Below are 18,575 nucleotides of genomic sequence, written 5' to 3'. Positions count from 1 at the left end.
ACTCATGCAATAAGCAGTCAAACTTTTGGCAGCAAAAGTATCACTGAAAGGATAACAGGCATATCTCAGAGGTGGGGGGAAGACTAGGGAGAATTCAGTTTAGGATAAAATTTTGTCTAGCCCCAGGCGTATTTCTTAACTCTGTCCAGACCTGCTTTTCCAATAGTGAGCATGTAAGTAAATGGTGAAATGTTTCTATTTGGAATTGCCAAACCTAATTCAGTGCATCAATGAGAAGGTGCTGCCATGCAAGCGTGATATAATTGTGTGCTAGGTAAAATGCCGTGTTGTGCAGATCCAGTAGCTGACCATCTATTTGGCAAAGCTGGTATTTCTGTGGGGACTTCGTGCACCTAAAATAGTAAGCCTTTTCCTGCTGTTTGGAAGATATGCCATATGAGGTGGACATGATGGAAAAGGTGCTTAGCTTTCCTCCGTCGTGCAGTTCTTTGAATTTGCTGCGAATGGAAGAAATGTACAAAATTCCTTCCTTTACAAAGTTTATTTTCTGTTTGTCCTCCCATGACAAAACTTCCTGTTTTGTGGATTTGGTGAATCGTTTTATCCAGAAGCTTTGGCAGTAAAAACACAAGCCATTTTCTCAGGAGCCAGGAGAGTAACATTTTTGCATTAGCTAGGAGTTAGCTCCCCTGGCATTACTAAATTCATTCTAGATTTTTGCGGACCACCCAGGTTGAACAGCATAAAATGCATCACTTACTTTGGTACCAAGGTACCATGGTAGGTGCATTTATATGGGCTTGAGATCCAAGCTCTGTTCCCTCTATCTTCATACTGTGAAGCTGTTCACTGACCTCCTCCTCCGGGCAGTCCTGGTGCTGCCTCTTTGCCCTGGCTGTGCTGCGCTGTTGGTGCAGCTCTTGAAAGAGAGCTGGCAAGTGACTGCGTGTTAATTTATTCTTGCAGAATTCTGGAAGTTTGAGGGTGTGGATACTTACGCAGGGCTGTGCTACATAACCAAATGCTAGAATTATCCCCTTTTGCACAAACTTGTCTGGGTCCTGGCTCCAAGCATGTTTCAGCACCAGTGGCTTCTTGAGATTGAAAGCCAGCTGAGAGATGGAGCTGTGACAGCAGCCAGCTTTGCAGCCTTGCTCTTGCTGGCACTGTGCAATGTGAATTGAAATGAGAAGCATTTTTTTTCCCAGGCTGAGGATCGTTCTTCCATTCCTTCCCGTCTGGTTTGGAGACGGTCGTCGTCACACACATCTCGCTGCTAACCCTCTTCCTCTCACCGGTGTATAAGTACCGCTTTTCCTTATTTTCCCTCACTCTAATCCGTTAAAATGTTAGTTGAGTACAGCCCAGTATAACCCCCTTGCCTCCCCTTGTATTTCCTTTTTTGGACGCAGCTACCACTTACTAGAGACACCCAGAGCTCATGGTCTCTGTCGGGGGGGTGTTCTGGAAAGGATCCATCTATTTAAACTGCAGCCTTTGCCGTCTCCTTTCACCTGTCCGTTGTTGATGTGCCTGCCCCGTAGTTCCTCAGCATTGCTGTTTTGGGAAGAAAAATAAAAAAGAAGCTGTAAACTGCTGCCAGGTGTTTTTACTGGCATTATTATAAGTTATCTTTAATGTAGACAGACACATTGCTCCTTTCTAATGGCCTCACATGTGTCACTAAGTGTTTCCTTCCTACTGACTGGCTGCAGAGGCTGTTCTGTTTTTTAGATTAGGTTTCTCCAGAGACTTGCCCTTTGAAGACATAACGGCAGAGGTTTTGCTTTCTGGCTTTCCTCTTCACTGCCTTGCAGGTCACAGCTTCTCACTCAGAACCTGTCAAGCTGGAGCTACCCTAATGATTTTCTGTGCATGTCCCTCTCTGTATGTCTCTGTACGTATGTCTCACTTCAGATTGTGCTACTAGAAATAGACACTTGAGGCTAGTGGGAGGCACTGTGTCACCCCAGCAACCTGAATATGTATATATTTATTTGCCTTCGTGAATAGTTAAGGCCTCGATGCCCCTGTGGTTTAAACCACTATACATAGCACTAGCGAGGAAGTATGTTATACTGTGCGGAGTAACACTTATTTTCAACGTGTCTTTACCTCTTCCTGGCTTAGACAGCAGCTTTCTCCAGGCAGTGTGTTCTCTTTAAAGTGTGTGGACCATTTTGTCCCTGTGGCATGTGCTGCTGTCACCCCTCTGGTTTGTTTCTTGGTGGCCATGGGCTCAGCTCATCTTATCTCTGTTAGAAACCTGGTTGCACCATCTTTACTAGCAGAGAAACCTGTCCTTGGCCACCACCACCACTTCACGGAGAGTGACAGGAGCAGCCTTCGCTGTAGGATGGAGCGATGAAAAGGAGCTGGGAACTATTATGTGAGTAATTGTGAGGAGAAAAGCAACATCATGCTAAGACAGTGGTAAATGGAGGTATCAGCTTATGGTAGTAAGGACTAACTGCTTCGAAAGTGTGTAAGTTACGAACAGGAATCATTGCAGGATTCATCCCGTGTGTGTGGACAGTGTTACAATCTCCATTTCCCTGGTGGAGAAGCAGGAGTGGAGCATTTCCCGTTATTCTTCCCCTTCCTTTCCCACCATGTATTCCACAAGTTCCCTGCCCTTTAGGCATTTTCATTCTGGTCCTGTAATATCAGGAATAGAAATCCTTGAGTAACCTGCAATAAGTTAATTGAGATTACTTATTCAAAGCAAGCTACATACACACATTTACCCTCGTTATATAGATGGATACGGGATTATGTAGGAGGCACTACAGGAGGTGATGCAGAGGACAAAAGAGACATTGCATAAGGCCCCCAGGGAGGTGTGTAACTTCATGCACAGCATGAAGGCAGCTGTGCCAATACCTTGAGAATTACTGCACCCATTTCAGAAGTGTTTCACATGAGAGGCTGCTAAAGATCTTGAGCAGATATTGAGCAAACTCCCATCTCCCCATCAGCAAGTTATGTGTGCTGCTGCAATTAAATCCGTTCCTTTTTTCCCTGTGAATGGGTCTGACTGAACAGAGCTGTGGATTGGCTGCTTGTTTGTTTGCTTTTTTTTAAACAGAGCCTCTCTGAGCACTGCCTTTACTCCATCTCCGATCCCTGGCCAGCTGCCATTACCTCCAGCAAGCTGCAGCCCTGCCCCTCTTAGAGGGTAGTTGCCAAGATCGTTGCATCGTAAATGCCAAGCCCTGCTTTACCTGTATTAGGGCTCCTTTCATAGACTGTTTGCTTTGGGCAGAGCCATGTGCCCACAGGGCAGCTTTACTGCATCCTTTGCATTGCAGACACAGGAGCCGTTATTACACGGGTTTGTTTGTTGTGGGCTTATTTTATGTGGAGATTGTCATGATCTCTTTCTGTGCCTGCTTTGAAAGGATTTGTGCCCCCTTTTGAAGGGATTGCTGTCATCTAGCAGTCGCATTTGGGATCTTGGAGCTTGAGATCAGGCAGTTCAAAGGAAAGTGCCCATAAAATGCAAGTTGGGGGTGGGGGGGGGCAAGGTTCAGTGTCCAATATTTTATTAGTCAATTTATTCCTGGTTTCTACCTGTGTAATGGGGAAATTGCCCTCCTGTACAGGTGAGTGCCAGCAGAGCAGATTAAGATGCCTGAAGTCAGCTGGGACCACTAGGACAGAGTGAATAGTTGAAGCGGGACCCACTGTTGGCTTCACAAGGCCAAACTTCTCTTTGAAAGCCTCTGGCTGTGAGGTGGGGTTACTACCTTCTGCTCTTAGGGGTGGCTTGAGTGCCTTGGACTGAAGCTCATGCTCAGCTAGGCTGTTTCGCACAAGCAGCCCCCAGAAGAGATGCAGGGGTGCCCACTGCCTTGCGAGCGTGCTCTCTCGACAGCAGTGTTGTACCAGTGAGCATCTTTCCTACTTCCCCCAGAAAGGGGGCGAGAATAGCATTAAGTAGATTCTTTTGCATTTGAGATCACTGCAACTTTCTATTTTTCTTTTTTCCTTTTCCTAGAATTGCTCCTGAGGCAGAACAGCCACGATGGGGCACGCTGGAGGTCTGCCTCACTGCGTGTCTGGTCTCTGACGATGGCCAGCAGCCACAGCTTTAGGAAAGGTGGTGTAGAAAGTAGGGTGGTATAGTCTGATCTTCCCCTGCACTGAGTCATCACTCTGATTTACGTTGAAGCTGTGACTGTGAAGCTTTTCCCTGTGTGAAGCGGTTCATTTGAGGTGAATGCAGTGATGCCAGAAAGAGTCCCTCAGCCCCTGCTTCACATGGATCACATTTCGGATCAAAGGAGTAAAACTTTGTGCTTTAAGAAACCCTTTTTCTGTGGTCTCCTGAGAAGTTGAACAACCACTGGAATTTGTCTTGGAGTTTTACTAAAAAAGTAGTTGGTCTTTTTATCCCAGAGTCTGTAAGATTCTTTCTGGTTGGCAAGACTGTTTCCCTTAGCCCTCCCTATGTTGAAAGCATTTAAACGTAGTAGCTTCACCACACTCCTTTAGGAAAGACAAATATTATTACATGGCGGGGAAAGCAAAGCACAGAAATTATGACTTGAAGGACTCTGAATCACAAGTGGCATGAAAGAAGACCTCAGCCCTGTTCAGAGACTTTTGCCCTAAGGTTTTTGTTACTTTGACAAAGCTTGTGTATCTGGCACTGATACATTTTTAAAGGGTTGAATACAGAGGCTTCCATTGCTCTTCAGGTTTAGGCTGTGTAGAAGCTTTTGCCTTTTATGTACACCATTGCCGTCTCTGCAGCCCAACCAGCAGACTACTTACCGGAACCAGAACATGAAAAATGACCCTAAATAACTCCGTATTTAACGTGGAGGCAGAACAAGCTATTGTCACAGAAACAGAATGCCTAAATGCGGAAGAGAATGTAAATCTTACACCTCTAAGGCCTGTCTTCACTAACGGGAAAAGTGTGCTTTTAGATGTGTTAGCTCATCCTTTAAATATCCCTCTCTAAACAAGGAGAGTTTTATTTTTAGCGTAATTGCTGGTCGAAGTGAATCCTGGATCCTCTATTCCCTCTCCCTCCTCCCTGTTAGTATTCACCAGGGGTGTTTTTAATAGATGAACTGTAATATGTGTTTAGTGATACTCCAGACACGTTTCCTCCTCTTCCCCTCTCCTCCCCCTGTCGTGTAGACGTACTGTAAGGCAACCTTGCTAACTATTTTAATACATTCCCCTCGCCTGGATACCTGCAGAATGTCTCTTAGCGTACTGGTTGGGGACAGACACGTCGTGATCTCTTGCTGCGGGGTGATAGAGCACCTCTCTTAGCTGGGACCCTGTGGACCGCGATAGCGCCGAGCGGCTTTGTGATCCCGAAGGGCCTCCAGGTCGGGGCAGGCGGTATCTTTCCAGCGAGAGGTGGCATATCTCCCTTGCACAGCATTCGGCGGAGGGGCCGTGTGACAGGGGGTTAAATTTGGGGAAGGCGGTGTAACAGGTTTGTCAGCTGGCTGGGGCGAGGGCTGTTCCTCATCATTTGCTCTCCTCTGTGTGCTGAAGCAGGTCAGCCAAAGTGTAGTGCAGGCTCCGACGGGCGCGAGAGCCCACGACTGCAGGAGGTGCGTGCCCTTCCCGGTTAGCACAGCTCAGGGTCGGTTCAGTCTTACTAACTGCAAACACTCAAGACTCCTCAAAAGTGCCAAATGGGCTCGAAACACGCGTTATTGAAAACGATGAATTTGGGATTCCTTTTTTCTTTTTCTTTTTTTTTTTTAACTTCAATTTTTTGTTTCTGTAGGTTATATTGGATCACATGCTTTGCTTTGTGAAAGTTTGCGACTCTTTCTTTTCTCCAAATTTTAAACTCTCTTGTATTCAAATGACCCCAGATCCTAGACATTTTTGGGGGGGAAAGCTAATAATCCTGAAAGCAGGCAGTGACGAGCATCGTGTTCTGGGGCAGGCATTCCGCTGCACTGGGACTGGCTCTGCTCTTCCCTGCCTGAAGATCCCCTACAAGCTTTCTCTGCAACCCTTAGCGGAGCAATATGCAGACACTTTAATCCTCTCAGCCTCGTTTGTACTGCTGCTGTGCTGTGGCTGTAGCAGGCTCTTAAGCCTGCGTGAATGAATGATGCAATTCGTATCCCTTCTTGCCTGCGTGTGCTCTGAGTCACCAGGAAGTCCCATCGCTCCGTGGCGCTCACGTGAGCAGTAACCGTAAGTGTAATCGTTGCTCAGACCCAGATACTGTACTGGCATCCCTAGAGAGGGCTCCGTGAAGCCAGTCAGTGCGTCTGAGCATGTCCATGTTCACACGTTCCAGGAAAGCTATTCCCGGCTCTGGCCTGGGCTAAGCTATGATCCCCTGAAGTTTACTGAATGCAATTGCTTTCTCATGGGCAAAACAGGATGCAGGGCTGGAATGAGTCAGTAAGATCTTCTTAAATATCAAAGTACTCGTTATTCCTTTTCTTCTGTCGTAGTTTTATTTCCCAATTTGCAGTTTATTGTGCTGGTTCCACATTTGACCTTGCTGCTCTAGGCAGGGTGTGGTGTGAGGTTACAAGGAAGTGCCTTTGCTTGGAGCTAATCTGGTGTGAGCAGAAGCAGCCCAGAACCCACGCGGCTGCTGGGCCCAGCTGAGGCATGGAGAGCTACGGCAGACGCCGCAGCCCGCTCACCTGCAGCCACCTCAGACTGGAGGTGGGCTCGTGAGTACACGGCACGCTGGTGCCTACATCCTTCATGTGCACAGGTACCCTCAATCAGTGCACAGCCAGTTGGATATGGGTCCGTAGTTCGGAGGTAATCTTGCTTCACAGGGCCCCGCTGCCTTTGGTCCTTTCTTGCTTTGCTGCCAGGGGAGACCAGCGTGGACAAACTGGGCCCCACAACCACCCTAACCCTGCAGGTGGAAAGGGGAGGGCGATTTGGGTCCAAGCTGAAGTTTTGAGGAGCAGCGTTTGGCCCTGGTGGCGTTGGCGGGGTCCTGCGAAGACGAGCAGCAGGATGTGAGAGTGAGTCTTTGCCGCAAGGGCAGAGGCTGGTGTGAAAAGGAAGCGGGTGACAAGCACACGAAGGAATGCAGCAACTGGATTTTATTCTAACGCTTCCTGGCACATAGAGCAGCCCTGGCTGCCTAGCTCTGTCCTCTACCAGCTTTAGAAAAACTTGCCCAGCTCCTGCAGAGTAAAAATACAAGCTGCAACCTGAGTGGGAAAGGATCAGAGCCCACAGGGAAAAGCCTAAAGAGAAACGGGTTGAGGTCCACTCCTCCCCGAGCTGCTCGGTGACTGGCTGGCTCCGGGGGCCGGTCACGGGCAGCCAGGGTTGCGAGCTGCCGGGCTGCAAGGTGTGGGAGTGAAGGGTGGCTTAGCGTAGGGCAGAGGAGGAGGAGGAAGGCAGGGAGTCCAGCCATGGGTCACCTTCATTCTCTGCATGACATTTGCCTGTCTCTCTGACATGCACTCTCCTTACCCAGCTTTTGAACTTATTTTTGAACCAGATTTGAAAGAAGAGCACAAGTCCCGAAGGGGATTACCTTTCTAGGAGTTTTCTGAGTAGTGCTGGGTGTAAGGGAGAAACCTGCATTATCGCAGGTGAAGCTCAGCGTTTGGGGACAGCTCACAGTCAGTCAGCAACGTCGTGGCTTTAGACGAGCCCTTGTTCATGCTGTTTGCCTGGTGGGAGTGCCGTGCCAAATAGTGCAGGGAGCTGGTGCTGCAGGGGAGGATTATGGGGGCATAGGGCGAAAAGCCGTAGGAAACAAGGTTTAATTAATTGCATTAATACAGAGCAACTTGGTAATGGGAGATTTTGTGGAGGCAAAATGCTGCATACCTGCGCATGGAGGCGGTGTGAGCAAGCACAAGCTCAGGCACAAATCGGTGTACGGGCTTTGGGCCAGCCACGGCGGAGCTGAGCCGCTCAGGGGGCCTGCTTTGAGCAGCCGTCTGTTCCTTCGGATACAGGAAAGCTGCAGCGTGGCCCTGGTGTTCGTCCGTGGAAGTCTGCGTGACCCTCCCGGGCACCACTGATCAGGGAGGTCAAGCACGGGATGGGAAATTTCATTAGATCTGGGTCCTCTTCCCATGTCTGCCATTGACCTGCAGGCTTTATTTTTCTCGTAGCTTACTGATATGTCAGGACAGGGCTGTCTTTTCCTTTATGCTTAGGCAGTAAGCAGCACAGTGTGGCCTTGGTAGCCTTTTAGGTGCTATTGTTATACAAATAACAATATATCAGTTCTGGAAGTTGTTCTGACATTTCTATGGTGTTTTCACTTAACCTGCCCTGACTGCAGCGTTAATTGAATTGACTTAGCAGGGGTTGCAGCCGGGTACGTTAATGCTGATGGTTGCAGTAATTGCTTTTATTTCTATGCCCTCAGAAACTTTCTCCATGCAGAGGGGCAGTTCCTTGTTCCGAAGCGTGTATGCGCCATTCAAACCACCTGCTGCAAAAGCAGAAAACAGAATAGAGAAGTGTCTAGCTGCAGAGCATTGCTTTTGAAATGTTTCTATTTTAATTCCTGGACAGCACAGCTCAAAATTTAAGTTTGTTACCCAAAATACAGCAAATCTTTGAAGAGAAAACATGGGGTTCTGACCTGCAAGGTGGAAGCAGTCAGTATGCGTTTCTCCATGGCTGGAGACCAGTTGTGGCTAATGCAATATTAAGTAGTCTCAAACCTATCTGACAAATCATTAGAAAGGAGCTCCTAGAACTGCTGCATAAAGTTACAGCTGTGAGCTTCATGACATTTTTTTCAAGAGACACTTTGTTTAAATTTTAGCAAAAAGCAAATGACAGTTTGTTACAATTTGTTTTGCATTTTAAAGATTTCATTGAAAACCGGTGTGTCTTTTCTTGTCTGTTTCTTTCAGTGCTACTCACAGCAGTGAACTGTTACAGTGTGAAAGCTGCTACTCGTGTTCAGGATGCCTTTGCTGCGGCAAAACTGCTGGCGCTGGCTCTGATCATCATTCTTGGCTTCGTTCAGCTTGCAAAGGGTGAGTACATTTCCTTTTTCTATTGAAGGCGGTATGCAGTTAGAGCAGGATTGGGGAATTAGGGATAAAGCCCTGAAGTCCTAACCCAAACATTTCAAAGCTAGTAGAAATGTGTTCCAGGCGTCTTTTGTTCTCTTGCCTGCTTGGGTGATATTTCCAGCACATTCTTTGTAACGAGGTAAGTACGTGTGTGTGTTTTAAGTACCATGTTTTGTATTTACTTCACTGAAGTTATGCTGGATTTCATGCTTCTGAGATGCAGCTTATACCACCCAAACTCTTTTCTACTTTGTTCAGTTGCTGTGTGGTCTCTCACTTCTAGACTGCAGGGCGGCAAAGTCAACACTAACTGAAAATTTTGGTGCTGTGGCTCTCAAAAGTCCTTTCTGTAACTGGCTGCTTGTCATGGCCAATTTGCTAGTAGAGAAGCATCAGCAAAATCCCCCTGCTCCTCCAGCCCATAATTGTCATTCTTGCACAAACTATGCCTGCACATTTCCCTTCTTCCTGCGTCAGGTATGGAATATCCTGGTCTAGTCCATAGGCTCACACAGGAAAAGGACCTGCCGGAGAAAGGCTGAAACACGTGGGTCAGGCAGGGCTGCAGAAACCTGTGCTCTCACCATGTGGTGAATACTGATGCCACGATATTAGGGCTCTCAGCTGAAACAGGCACTGATGTCTCTCAACTGAAATCCAAAAGAGTAGATAAAAATTGGACGACAAAGGAAATCTTCTGGGTTTTTTGCTTGTTTTCTTCATACACACTTAAAGTACCCTCATACTGAGGGAGATATTTTGTTCCAAACCCGGCTGACTAACTAATCTGCACAGATAAGCTTTGCTGTCTGCTTTTTTGTGCGAGTTTTGTGGAAACAAACTTTTCTCAGGGAACAGTACAGGCTCTGCTTGTTAAATGTGGATAAAAGTCTATAGATAGTTCCTCCCGTCTCTGTATTGGCAGATGTGTGCGTGCATGTTTGTGTGCATTCACGGGTCTTTCTAATTCCTGCCTGAGCTTTGAGAGCTAATGCTGTCTTTGCAGAATTTCTTGCTTTATCAGAGGCTTTATTTTCTTCCAGCTCAGTGCCTACACTCTACAGGAACATTGTTCAAGGCTTATCACAAAATATACCTCCCTCCTCTTCTAATCTCCCCAGACTGCTTAGCTGAACTTTTTTTTTTTCTCTCAGAAGAACCAGGATAAGGAAAAAATAAATCTTTGTTCATTCTTTATCATTTTACCAGTAAATATCTGAAATACAATAATTAACCTGAACTACATGAAATCTTTATTTACAATTATTTTTTGTTTGCAGATAATAACCTTATTTTACATCTTCAGAATCACCTTTCCTCCCTCTGTACTTTTCTTTGGCTCTTTTGTTGAGGGTGAATCACTTCCCGCCCTGGTCTGTCAGGTAGAAACATTGGTTCAGTGCATTGAGTCATATCTGTAACCAGTAGATTTCAGTGTTGTGTAAACCACCTCCCCTTCCCCTCCCCTAAAAAAATACCATACTCTTCTGTCTCAGCAGCTTTTTATCTCCTCAGGACTTGTCATCTTTTGCCCTTCTGTCTTCCCTGTATCACAACATGTAGTCTCTTGGCAGCCAGCAGTATTTCTGCCAACATATGAATGGAGTCTTTTGTGCGGCTCCCTCTAGCAAAGATGTCCTGGATGCCACTTTCTTGTGCCCTCGGCTGACCTGTAACGTTGCCTGTGAAGTGCACAGCCATACGTGATAACGGGCCAGGGCTGAGCAGATGGTTTGCACCACTTATTCTCTGATGGAAAAGTTGGTCTCTGCCAGTGCCATAGCGTGCTTGAAGCTGTTTCCATCTGTGAACATCTTTTGGGTGGAGGCGCTACGAAACTTGCTGCAGTTTACAGTTTTTGGTAGGTTTCAAAAGGTCCCGGATGTGCTACAGTGACTTGTATGTATCTTGCTGTATAGCTCAGTGTATCTTGCAGTATAGCTCACTTCACGTGACATTCAGTATCTTGCTGAACTACCTGGCCGCTTCAAAGTGAAAAATAACAAGATCAAAAGCAATAGACCGTAACATCTGAGGGCAGAGACCTCTTCCTGCGTGTGCATGCAACACTCAGCCTAAAGGAAGCTGCATCAGAGTGGGAGCCTTTCGATTTACAAAGGATGCTTCTCGCAAGCCCACATTTAGAAGTTGTCCCAAGTTGCACACCACTGCTTGTCTGAGTTTGTGTTTAACAACATGCTGCCTAGAATTCTGCCCATGCTCTAACACGGATTTTTATTAATCGCCTTATGGAAGCTGCAGGCTCTCTGGTAAGTCTTTAAGAACTTGCGAGCTCCTTTCATGTGCCCTTCCTTAGGTTCCACATATATATGTCTTTTGCAACTTCGTGAACTTTTTTTTACGTCATGCCAGGTAACTCCATGCCCCGCTGTAGCAGGGATACATACGTTTTTCTTTTTTCTTCAGGGAAAGCATACCAGCATCACTTAAAGCATACTGCAAGGAGGAACAGACTGTCCTGTTCTCCATGTTCATTGGGACAAGAAGTAATGGGTGCTGGTTGAGAGGCATGGGAAATTCACAGTAGCCATTAGAAAAACACTTTTAACTGTAAAACAGGCTTGGATAGATTGTCCAAGGAGGTTGTGAAACTCTCTCATTGGAGGCTTCTGAGAACAGATTAGATCAATGTCTCTCAGGAATGATTTAAGTACAGTCGACCCTGCCTTGGAGCGGGGTGGCAGACGAGGTGCACTTGGAAGCCTTTGTTTCTGTGAATCTCTCAGGTTGTACTACGTGTTAGTGCAGTACAGAGCTGCTGGACATCTTCCAGGCAAAATACTGTAGGCCTGGTCTTTTAAAGGGCTGACACTTTTAAATGGGTAACTTTTCTAAAAGCCTGTTTAACCTCTGAGTATGTGGATGATCCTCAGTCCCGCAGCCACGGTGCGTCACGCTTTTGCTGTTCTTCTGTGTGCCCTTGTTTTCTTTTATACCAGTCATAAAGCACTTCGGACAAAGAGGACTGAGCGCTACCAGCTCAGTAAGTTCAGTCCTTAGCTGGCAACTATTGCTGGAGGAAAATACGCGCCAAACTGATAATACTCCTGTGGCAATTTGGCTGGTACTGAAATTTTGGAGGTGAAGGGCTTGTGTGTTCCGGTGACACTCTGGATAGTGTCTGAACAGTGCTGATTAACTTACTTTAATGGCTACTCCTCATTGCTGTTTTATGTTTACAGTACCCATAAATAGAGTAGAGGAGCAATACCACAGTTTCTTGCTCAACTGTGGAAACTTCTGAGACTTTGCAGAAGTATGTCCTTCTCTGTATTGACCTTCACCCCTTCTGCTTCATTGAGCATTTTTATTATTTTTCAGAAAAACAGTAACATATTAAGACAAAGAAATATGTGGCAATATTACCACAGAGAAAATAACATTTCCTTGTGATCTGTGGACAGCTGTTTTACATCACTTCTCTCATGCAGCTTCAAAAAGAGGGTAGAATTTGGTTTCGTGCTTACACAGCCTTTCAGCTACTTGAAAGTTGATCCAATATAGCTGTTCCACTTGGGATACAATTATTTTACTACTTCATAAGTTACACTTTTAAAAACCTTCATGTGGCTAGAGTTGTATTGCTGTAAAAGTTCAGTGTCCTGGACTTGGTATATCAGTGTGTAAATACATACAGTTTTACCCCCAGATGCATGACCCACAAGTCTGTAGTACTTATATGGTGCAAGGAACTTCTAGCACAGACGAGATCAGCATGTTTTCACTCCACTGTTACTGAAAACTAGGCTGTTCTTTTGTTCTACTGCTCTGTCAGCTCTCAGAAATTGCCTTCTGTCCAGCTATCTCTAGGTATTTTTGGCCATGTTATTACCTAGTGGACAGATGGACGGCAAGACACAGTGATTAACACAGCTGGCTGGAAGTCAGGGTGTCTGGGACTAGGTCACGCAGCCAGCTTGGACTGAGCATCTAAGGGAGGTTCTCCACTGACTCCAGCTTTTCAGAGGAGGTCGGTGGTTAGGTCCACAGCTGTTGTGTTCAGACCCAAATCACCTGTACAGTGTCCTAAAAAGTAAACTAGGAATGAATTCAATAAAAAAAAATACTAGTCTGTAAGAACACGCTGATACTTTTTACATGGGGACAAATTTGGTGGAAGTTTTGAGGTCAAAAACTGTTTTAAAAGCATCATTTAATCAAAAGAATATTTCAGCTTTTTTGTTGTTGATGCTCTGTAGTTTCTTAAACGTTTATCTAACTTTGGGCAGTGCAAACAGCGAGGTGCCAGTTCTGGCTGCTGTGCATTAGAGGGCTGCAGAGGTGGACTACAGACCTCGCTGTGATTCCTCAGCCAGCTTCTCTGTAAAACATTTGGGCAGCAGGGACTTAGGGAAATAGAATTTAACACTCATATTATTGGATTATTTTTATTGAAGTTATCTTTCCTTCTCTCTCTTAATGCCTGATTTCTGATCTTAAATCTCTTGTCTGTGGTGCCTCAAATGCCTGCTAGGATGGTAACAATCAGCATTATTCTCTCTTTAGCTCCCTTCATTGCACTTATCAGCAACCAGCAGAGAGCTGCATCTGCTGAACAAGCACGGGGTAAACTAAGGACAAAGTAGGTAGGTTTAACTCCAGACGTGTGCCATGGAGAGTTTAGTCTAGGCAGGGAATCTTGTTTTTAATGAAAGTTTTTTTTTTTTCTTTAAATAGATGTGTACTACATAATGCAGCAGTGGCACGTTTCTCTCATCCTCCCTCCTTTCCCCCCCCCCCCCCCCCCCATATTGTATGCCCTTTGTAAAAGGGTATTTAGACATGTACTCATGGCTGGCAAATTCTAAACTCAACATGGGATGTTTTCTAAAAATGCAGAATTGAAGATGTAAACCTTCAGATAGTAAGGTGTGCTTACCGTGTCTATGAAGCATAATAAAAATACCATCCAAGTACTCTGGGTATGAAGCAACATCTTGGCCGTGTGTGTGCCTGCACATATGTGTATATCCTTCATTTATTGAATACGTTTGCCTTTTGCTAGAAAATGGCCATTCGATGTGTTTCTCTGAGTGAAGGTTATTTTGCTAATTCTCTGGCCCAACTTATTTTTTCACCTTCTTTGTGACAAATCCTGTGATTAAGAATATTTGAGGAAGGAAAAGTTTGCTTGCTCTTCCTTTGCTCCCAGATTTTCCTCTCTACTGCTAATAGTAGCATCAGTCGAATGTCCCAGAAAAGCCCCTTGAGCCAAATCTGTAATAAGACCTAGCGACTGAGTGGATAAACCCTGAAAAGAGCAAAGCAGTGAATATAGTCCTCAGAGTGTAGCAGGCAGGTTTGCTCTGGAGGGGTCCTGCTGAAATGACAGGAAAATTTGAAATTCATGGTTGGTGATTAAAATCAGACTCCCTCAGGTTTCAAAGCACAACTGCATGCAGATACCAGCAGAGAACAAGCATTGTCATTGCCTGCATTCACTTCCATTTGAACCTAAACTTAATTGCGCCCAGCCATTCAGAGAGGAGTAAGCAGCTAGCACAGCTGCAGGAATCTGCTGCAAGCTTCCCTTTGACCTGCTCTTATAACCTCTTGTGTCCATAGGGTAAACCAGAGAACAAACCTGCTCGTCAGGTCAACGTTTAGGGGGGTTTTAAAGTGATTTTTGTCATTTTCTGCCACATCAGGCCTGACCTGCTGTCTAGAAAATGAAGGTAGACGGAGCAGTCAGTGATGCCTTTGCGCACGCTGTGTGTTGTCGCATGCAGTGGGGAAGCTGCTGCACCAGTGGCTGTGCTGGGAGGGACCTGCTCCCTCTGGGACTGGCTCTAGGACACAACCTGGGACACGGGAATCTGCCGAAGACAGAACTGGAGCCACCTGGAATGAGCCTGGAGACCGAAGCCAAACCAGGCGGGTGTTCACCCAGCTAACCCGTGACTAACTCTCACCGTAGATCCTCTTTGGCAGAAATGAGGCAAGGCCTATGGATAGTAAACATCCCTTGAGCTTTTAAGTGCGTCCCTGCAAGTTGGGGCCAAGGCTCATGTACAAAAGATTGCAGGAGAGGTGTGCCCTGCAGCTGCCCATTCTGTTTCTGGTTACATTGGCATCCAGAAATGCCTCTAACATCTTTTACCAGCACTAAGCTTTGAAGGACAGCTGCTACGTTTCCCTTACTCACGCTCTCATTAATGGTGCAGATGAAAAGTGGAAGGCTGTGCTGAAGGAGAGGGTGAACAAGGAAGCTGGGAAAGTGGCCAGCATTCTGCACCTCTAAATCACATCAAGCATGCTGGAGATTAATAAGGCATCTTATGCTGGAGGGTTGATACAAAACTATTATGTTTTATGGGCTTGTTGCTCTGTAACCATTGATTTCTCTCCATCCAAAGGTGAATGCAATTGCTGAGGCCGGGTGGGCATGGCAGGTTAGCGTACTTTGTGGTTTGCATGTTCTGATTTGGAGTGAGCAGGAGTTCATTTTTGTTCAGCCAATTTTTTTCTTGCCCACTCTGCCTGGAAAATTTTTTGGTAATTACAGATTCAGGGATAGAGTTCAGCCTACTGGGGTTTTTGGATTTTACAAGTGTGAAATTGCATGTCCAAAACCAAAATGCATTTAATAACATCCAAAAATCAAAATACAGAAGCAGTCAGTGACCTCCACTTCTTGCCATGGTCACTGTGAGTTTGAATGGCTATGTTTGCACACCCTGGAATGGTGCCTATGATGCCTTTAATGGTGACGTGAGCTATATTGTTTGTGGAGGTTAGTGGCTGCATTAACTCTTGAGGGTAGAAACGTGCCTTGACATCTGAAAAGCTGCTTCATCCAAGGAGATGTGGATGTAGCACACTGTTCATTTTGGTATCCTGAACTGAAGTGCCAAATCCTAGCTGGATCAAAGTAGCTGTCTTGCATCCAGGATGGAGGAGTGCATCTTGGAGGGGTCACAGGGACCCCGGTCACTACTGTTGTGAGTTGGGTGGTTCTAAGGCAGGTGATGTGAGAAGCTCTGTGTTGGCTTCTCATTTTTCCAAATGCAGCTGTCTCAGCGATGCAGACACATTTAACCAGAGCGCAGCTCATGCTTTGGTATTTGCTGTTTGCTTCTTTGCATCTCTCTCTGCGCCTCCTCTCTCTGTCTCTGTTTGCAGCAGAAGCAGTGGTTCGTGCTGGGATGGGTCAATGCTGTTGGTAGCTCTTTGTGTGTGCGTCTGTGTGTGCTCATGCTTGCATTGTATACGGATTCTTTTCCACAGCTTCCAACTGAAATGGGACTAAAACTGATGCTCTCTGATAGCAGTCCAGGTGACAGGCAGGTGTATCTGCCCTCTCCAAAGGTTTGTGGCTCTGTTACAAGCCCGGCTGATTGGCTCTAGTCAGCCTCTATTCACCCTCTCTAAAGACTGGTCTTTTTTTGCTCGTCATTCTCAGTGAGAAGTTTCCATGAACATGGATTGAACATGTTGTGCAGAGGAGGCAGGATAAATCAAGGTTATGGGAAGTGGCAGGAAACCCACTGGGTGTTCGTTTAGGGTTAGCACCTTGCTGTTAATCTGCCCTAATAAGAACAGACAGGGGCATGCAGGAAATGGCCTTTCTTTCCTGTGCTCAGGATCAAAGGGACTCCGTTCATCCTGGGTCCCTGCGCGCCGTGGCTCCGGGACGGGGCACGGTGTGCTCTGGGCTGTGCACCTGGCCGCCCACAGAGCAGCCTTGCTCCAGGGCTCATGCCAGGACTTCTGAAACTGCTTCTTTATTTTTTATCAGCAAGTGCTATGCTGGCAGGCACACAGGTGGAGAAAATGGGGAAGTGTTTGCCTAGAAGGAGGGTAAAGATTTTTTGGTGATAGCAGCAGGATGCAGAGGGAGGTGGAAAAGGTCACAGAATGCTGTTTGTCCCAAGTATTTTGTCCTGAGAGCTCTGGTGGACCACGGCAAAAGGAGGAGTTGTGAAGTGTGTCTCCTTGAGTTTCCTGGCTTTCAGCAATTTCTCAGGAAGATTTTTGTCTGAAGCTAGTGGCTGTGGCCATACTTGTACTGAGATCAGGGTGTGATGCCACATTAGGAAGGTGAGTGGTGGGTGTTTTCTCTCACTCCTGTTAGCTTATGAGCAGGAAGAAGAGCACAGCTCCAGTGGGCAGCTGACTCCTTCCCAGCCTCTGGGCTCCTTGGATGCTTTGAGCTCTGTAATAGAGGTAATAATGCATTCGTGGGGGCGCGAATCTGGCAGCCCAGACCCTTGGCTTCAGCCTGCAGCAGAGATAATAGCTCTTTGTGAATGGTATTTACAAAGCTTTCCAGCACTGGGAGGAAAGAGGCATTTTTCCATAAAACAGGCGGAAATAGTTGAAAGTCAGGGAAATGTCATAACTTGTCCACAGCCAGTAGTGAGAATCAAGAGTGTAACCCAGGAGCTCTGGCTCCTTTTTGGATGCTCTCTCTGCTGGGCCAAGGTTTCTGGTGGTGGCTTTCAGACTGTAAGCAGAGACCCATCAACTCCTCTGCTAGGGAACCAAGTTTAAGAGCTGCTGTTCAAACTTGCATAGTGCAAAGCTGGGCACACGGCAGCAGCACAGCGATTAGGTCAATGGTAGCAGTCGGAGAGGAGCAACTGTTTGTGGCTACCAAGGGGACGTTTCCTGGGGAGCTGCGAGTTGCTGTAGAAATGTTGCCCAAAGCCTGACCCCTCAGTGTTTCTCACTGTCCAGTTTTATGACTCAGTCAATTGAGCTCCCATTACTTTTCTCAGGAAATGTCTCAACAGTTGAGTGGATCTTCTCCTTTGGGATTTTTCATATATACAACACATTTCTCTTTGGCTCAGTTTTGTCCATGGGTGAAATGCACTGAATGGCCTCCCCGTCTCTCGCTGAGTTCTCTAGATGGCTGTGTTCCCTCTCCTCACTGTTTAGGCAAGCTAAAACTATTTAATTATGATTAACCACTTACTGCAATAGAAGATTGCTGTGCTATTAAAACCGGAATGGACATGACTGGGGAGCAAATGAGCATTTTCAAAGAGGGTGTCTGAACATGCAGCGCATGGACTGAAATAGGTCCCTCCCACAGAAAGGCCCCAGGTGACCCATCACTTGCTGGAGCAATTACCAGAGTCTTGGCAGCTGGCAAGATCAGCAAACAGGGTTTATGTCACAGCTTGTTACCTTAATTTGGTTAATTGTAGAGCAGAGTGCAGCTGAACAGCCAGTTCAAACCAGGCTCCAGATCATCAGGGTGCCAGGCATGGGCAGGGCATCGCCCAGAGAGTGGCTGCCACTGTCTGCAGCGGCCTCTGCTCCTAACAGGAGGCATGAGCTGGAGAGGGATGGAGAGGAGCTGAGGAGGACAAGCAGAGCACACCTTGGCCTGCAGCAAGCCCTGGGCCGGGACATGCTTGCGGGGGAGCCTCTTGCTCTGTGGGAGCAGCACAGGCCATGCTTGGCAGTCTCACCTGCAAGTCTGTAATTGTTCATTTGATCCAGAGTCTGCCAAGAGGTCTGAATTGTAAACTTAGGCTTGAAAGAGTAAGAAGTAGAGTGTCTGTCAGGAGCAGAATTTCATACCTCTGCCTTTGGAACAGCAAGCCCTAATAACTAAATAAAGTG

At 46.5% G+C, this 18,575-nt stretch overlaps 1 protein-coding gene across 1 annotated transcript in view; it reads left to right on the top strand.

Annotated features, from left to right (window-relative positions):
* The window catches only part of SLC7A5 (solute carrier family 7 member 5), a 43,609-nt gene that overhangs the window by 6,468 nt on the left and 18,566 nt on the right, over positions 1-18,575 (top strand). The window contains exon 2 of the mRNA XM_026107936.2: positions 8,814-8,939. Coding sequence (XP_025963721.1) covers positions 8,814-8,939 — 126 coding nt within the window. The remainder of the gene's footprint in view (positions 1-8,813; positions 8,940-18,575) is intronic.

The sequence above is a fragment of the Dromaius novaehollandiae genome, chromosome 13 (assembly GCF_036370855.1).
Source record: "Dromaius novaehollandiae isolate bDroNov1 chromosome 13, bDroNov1.hap1, whole genome shotgun sequence".
NCBI lineage: Eukaryota > Metazoa > Chordata > Aves > Casuariiformes > Dromaiidae > Dromaius > Dromaius novaehollandiae.
This window is presented reverse-complemented; position numbering and strand designations above follow the sequence as displayed.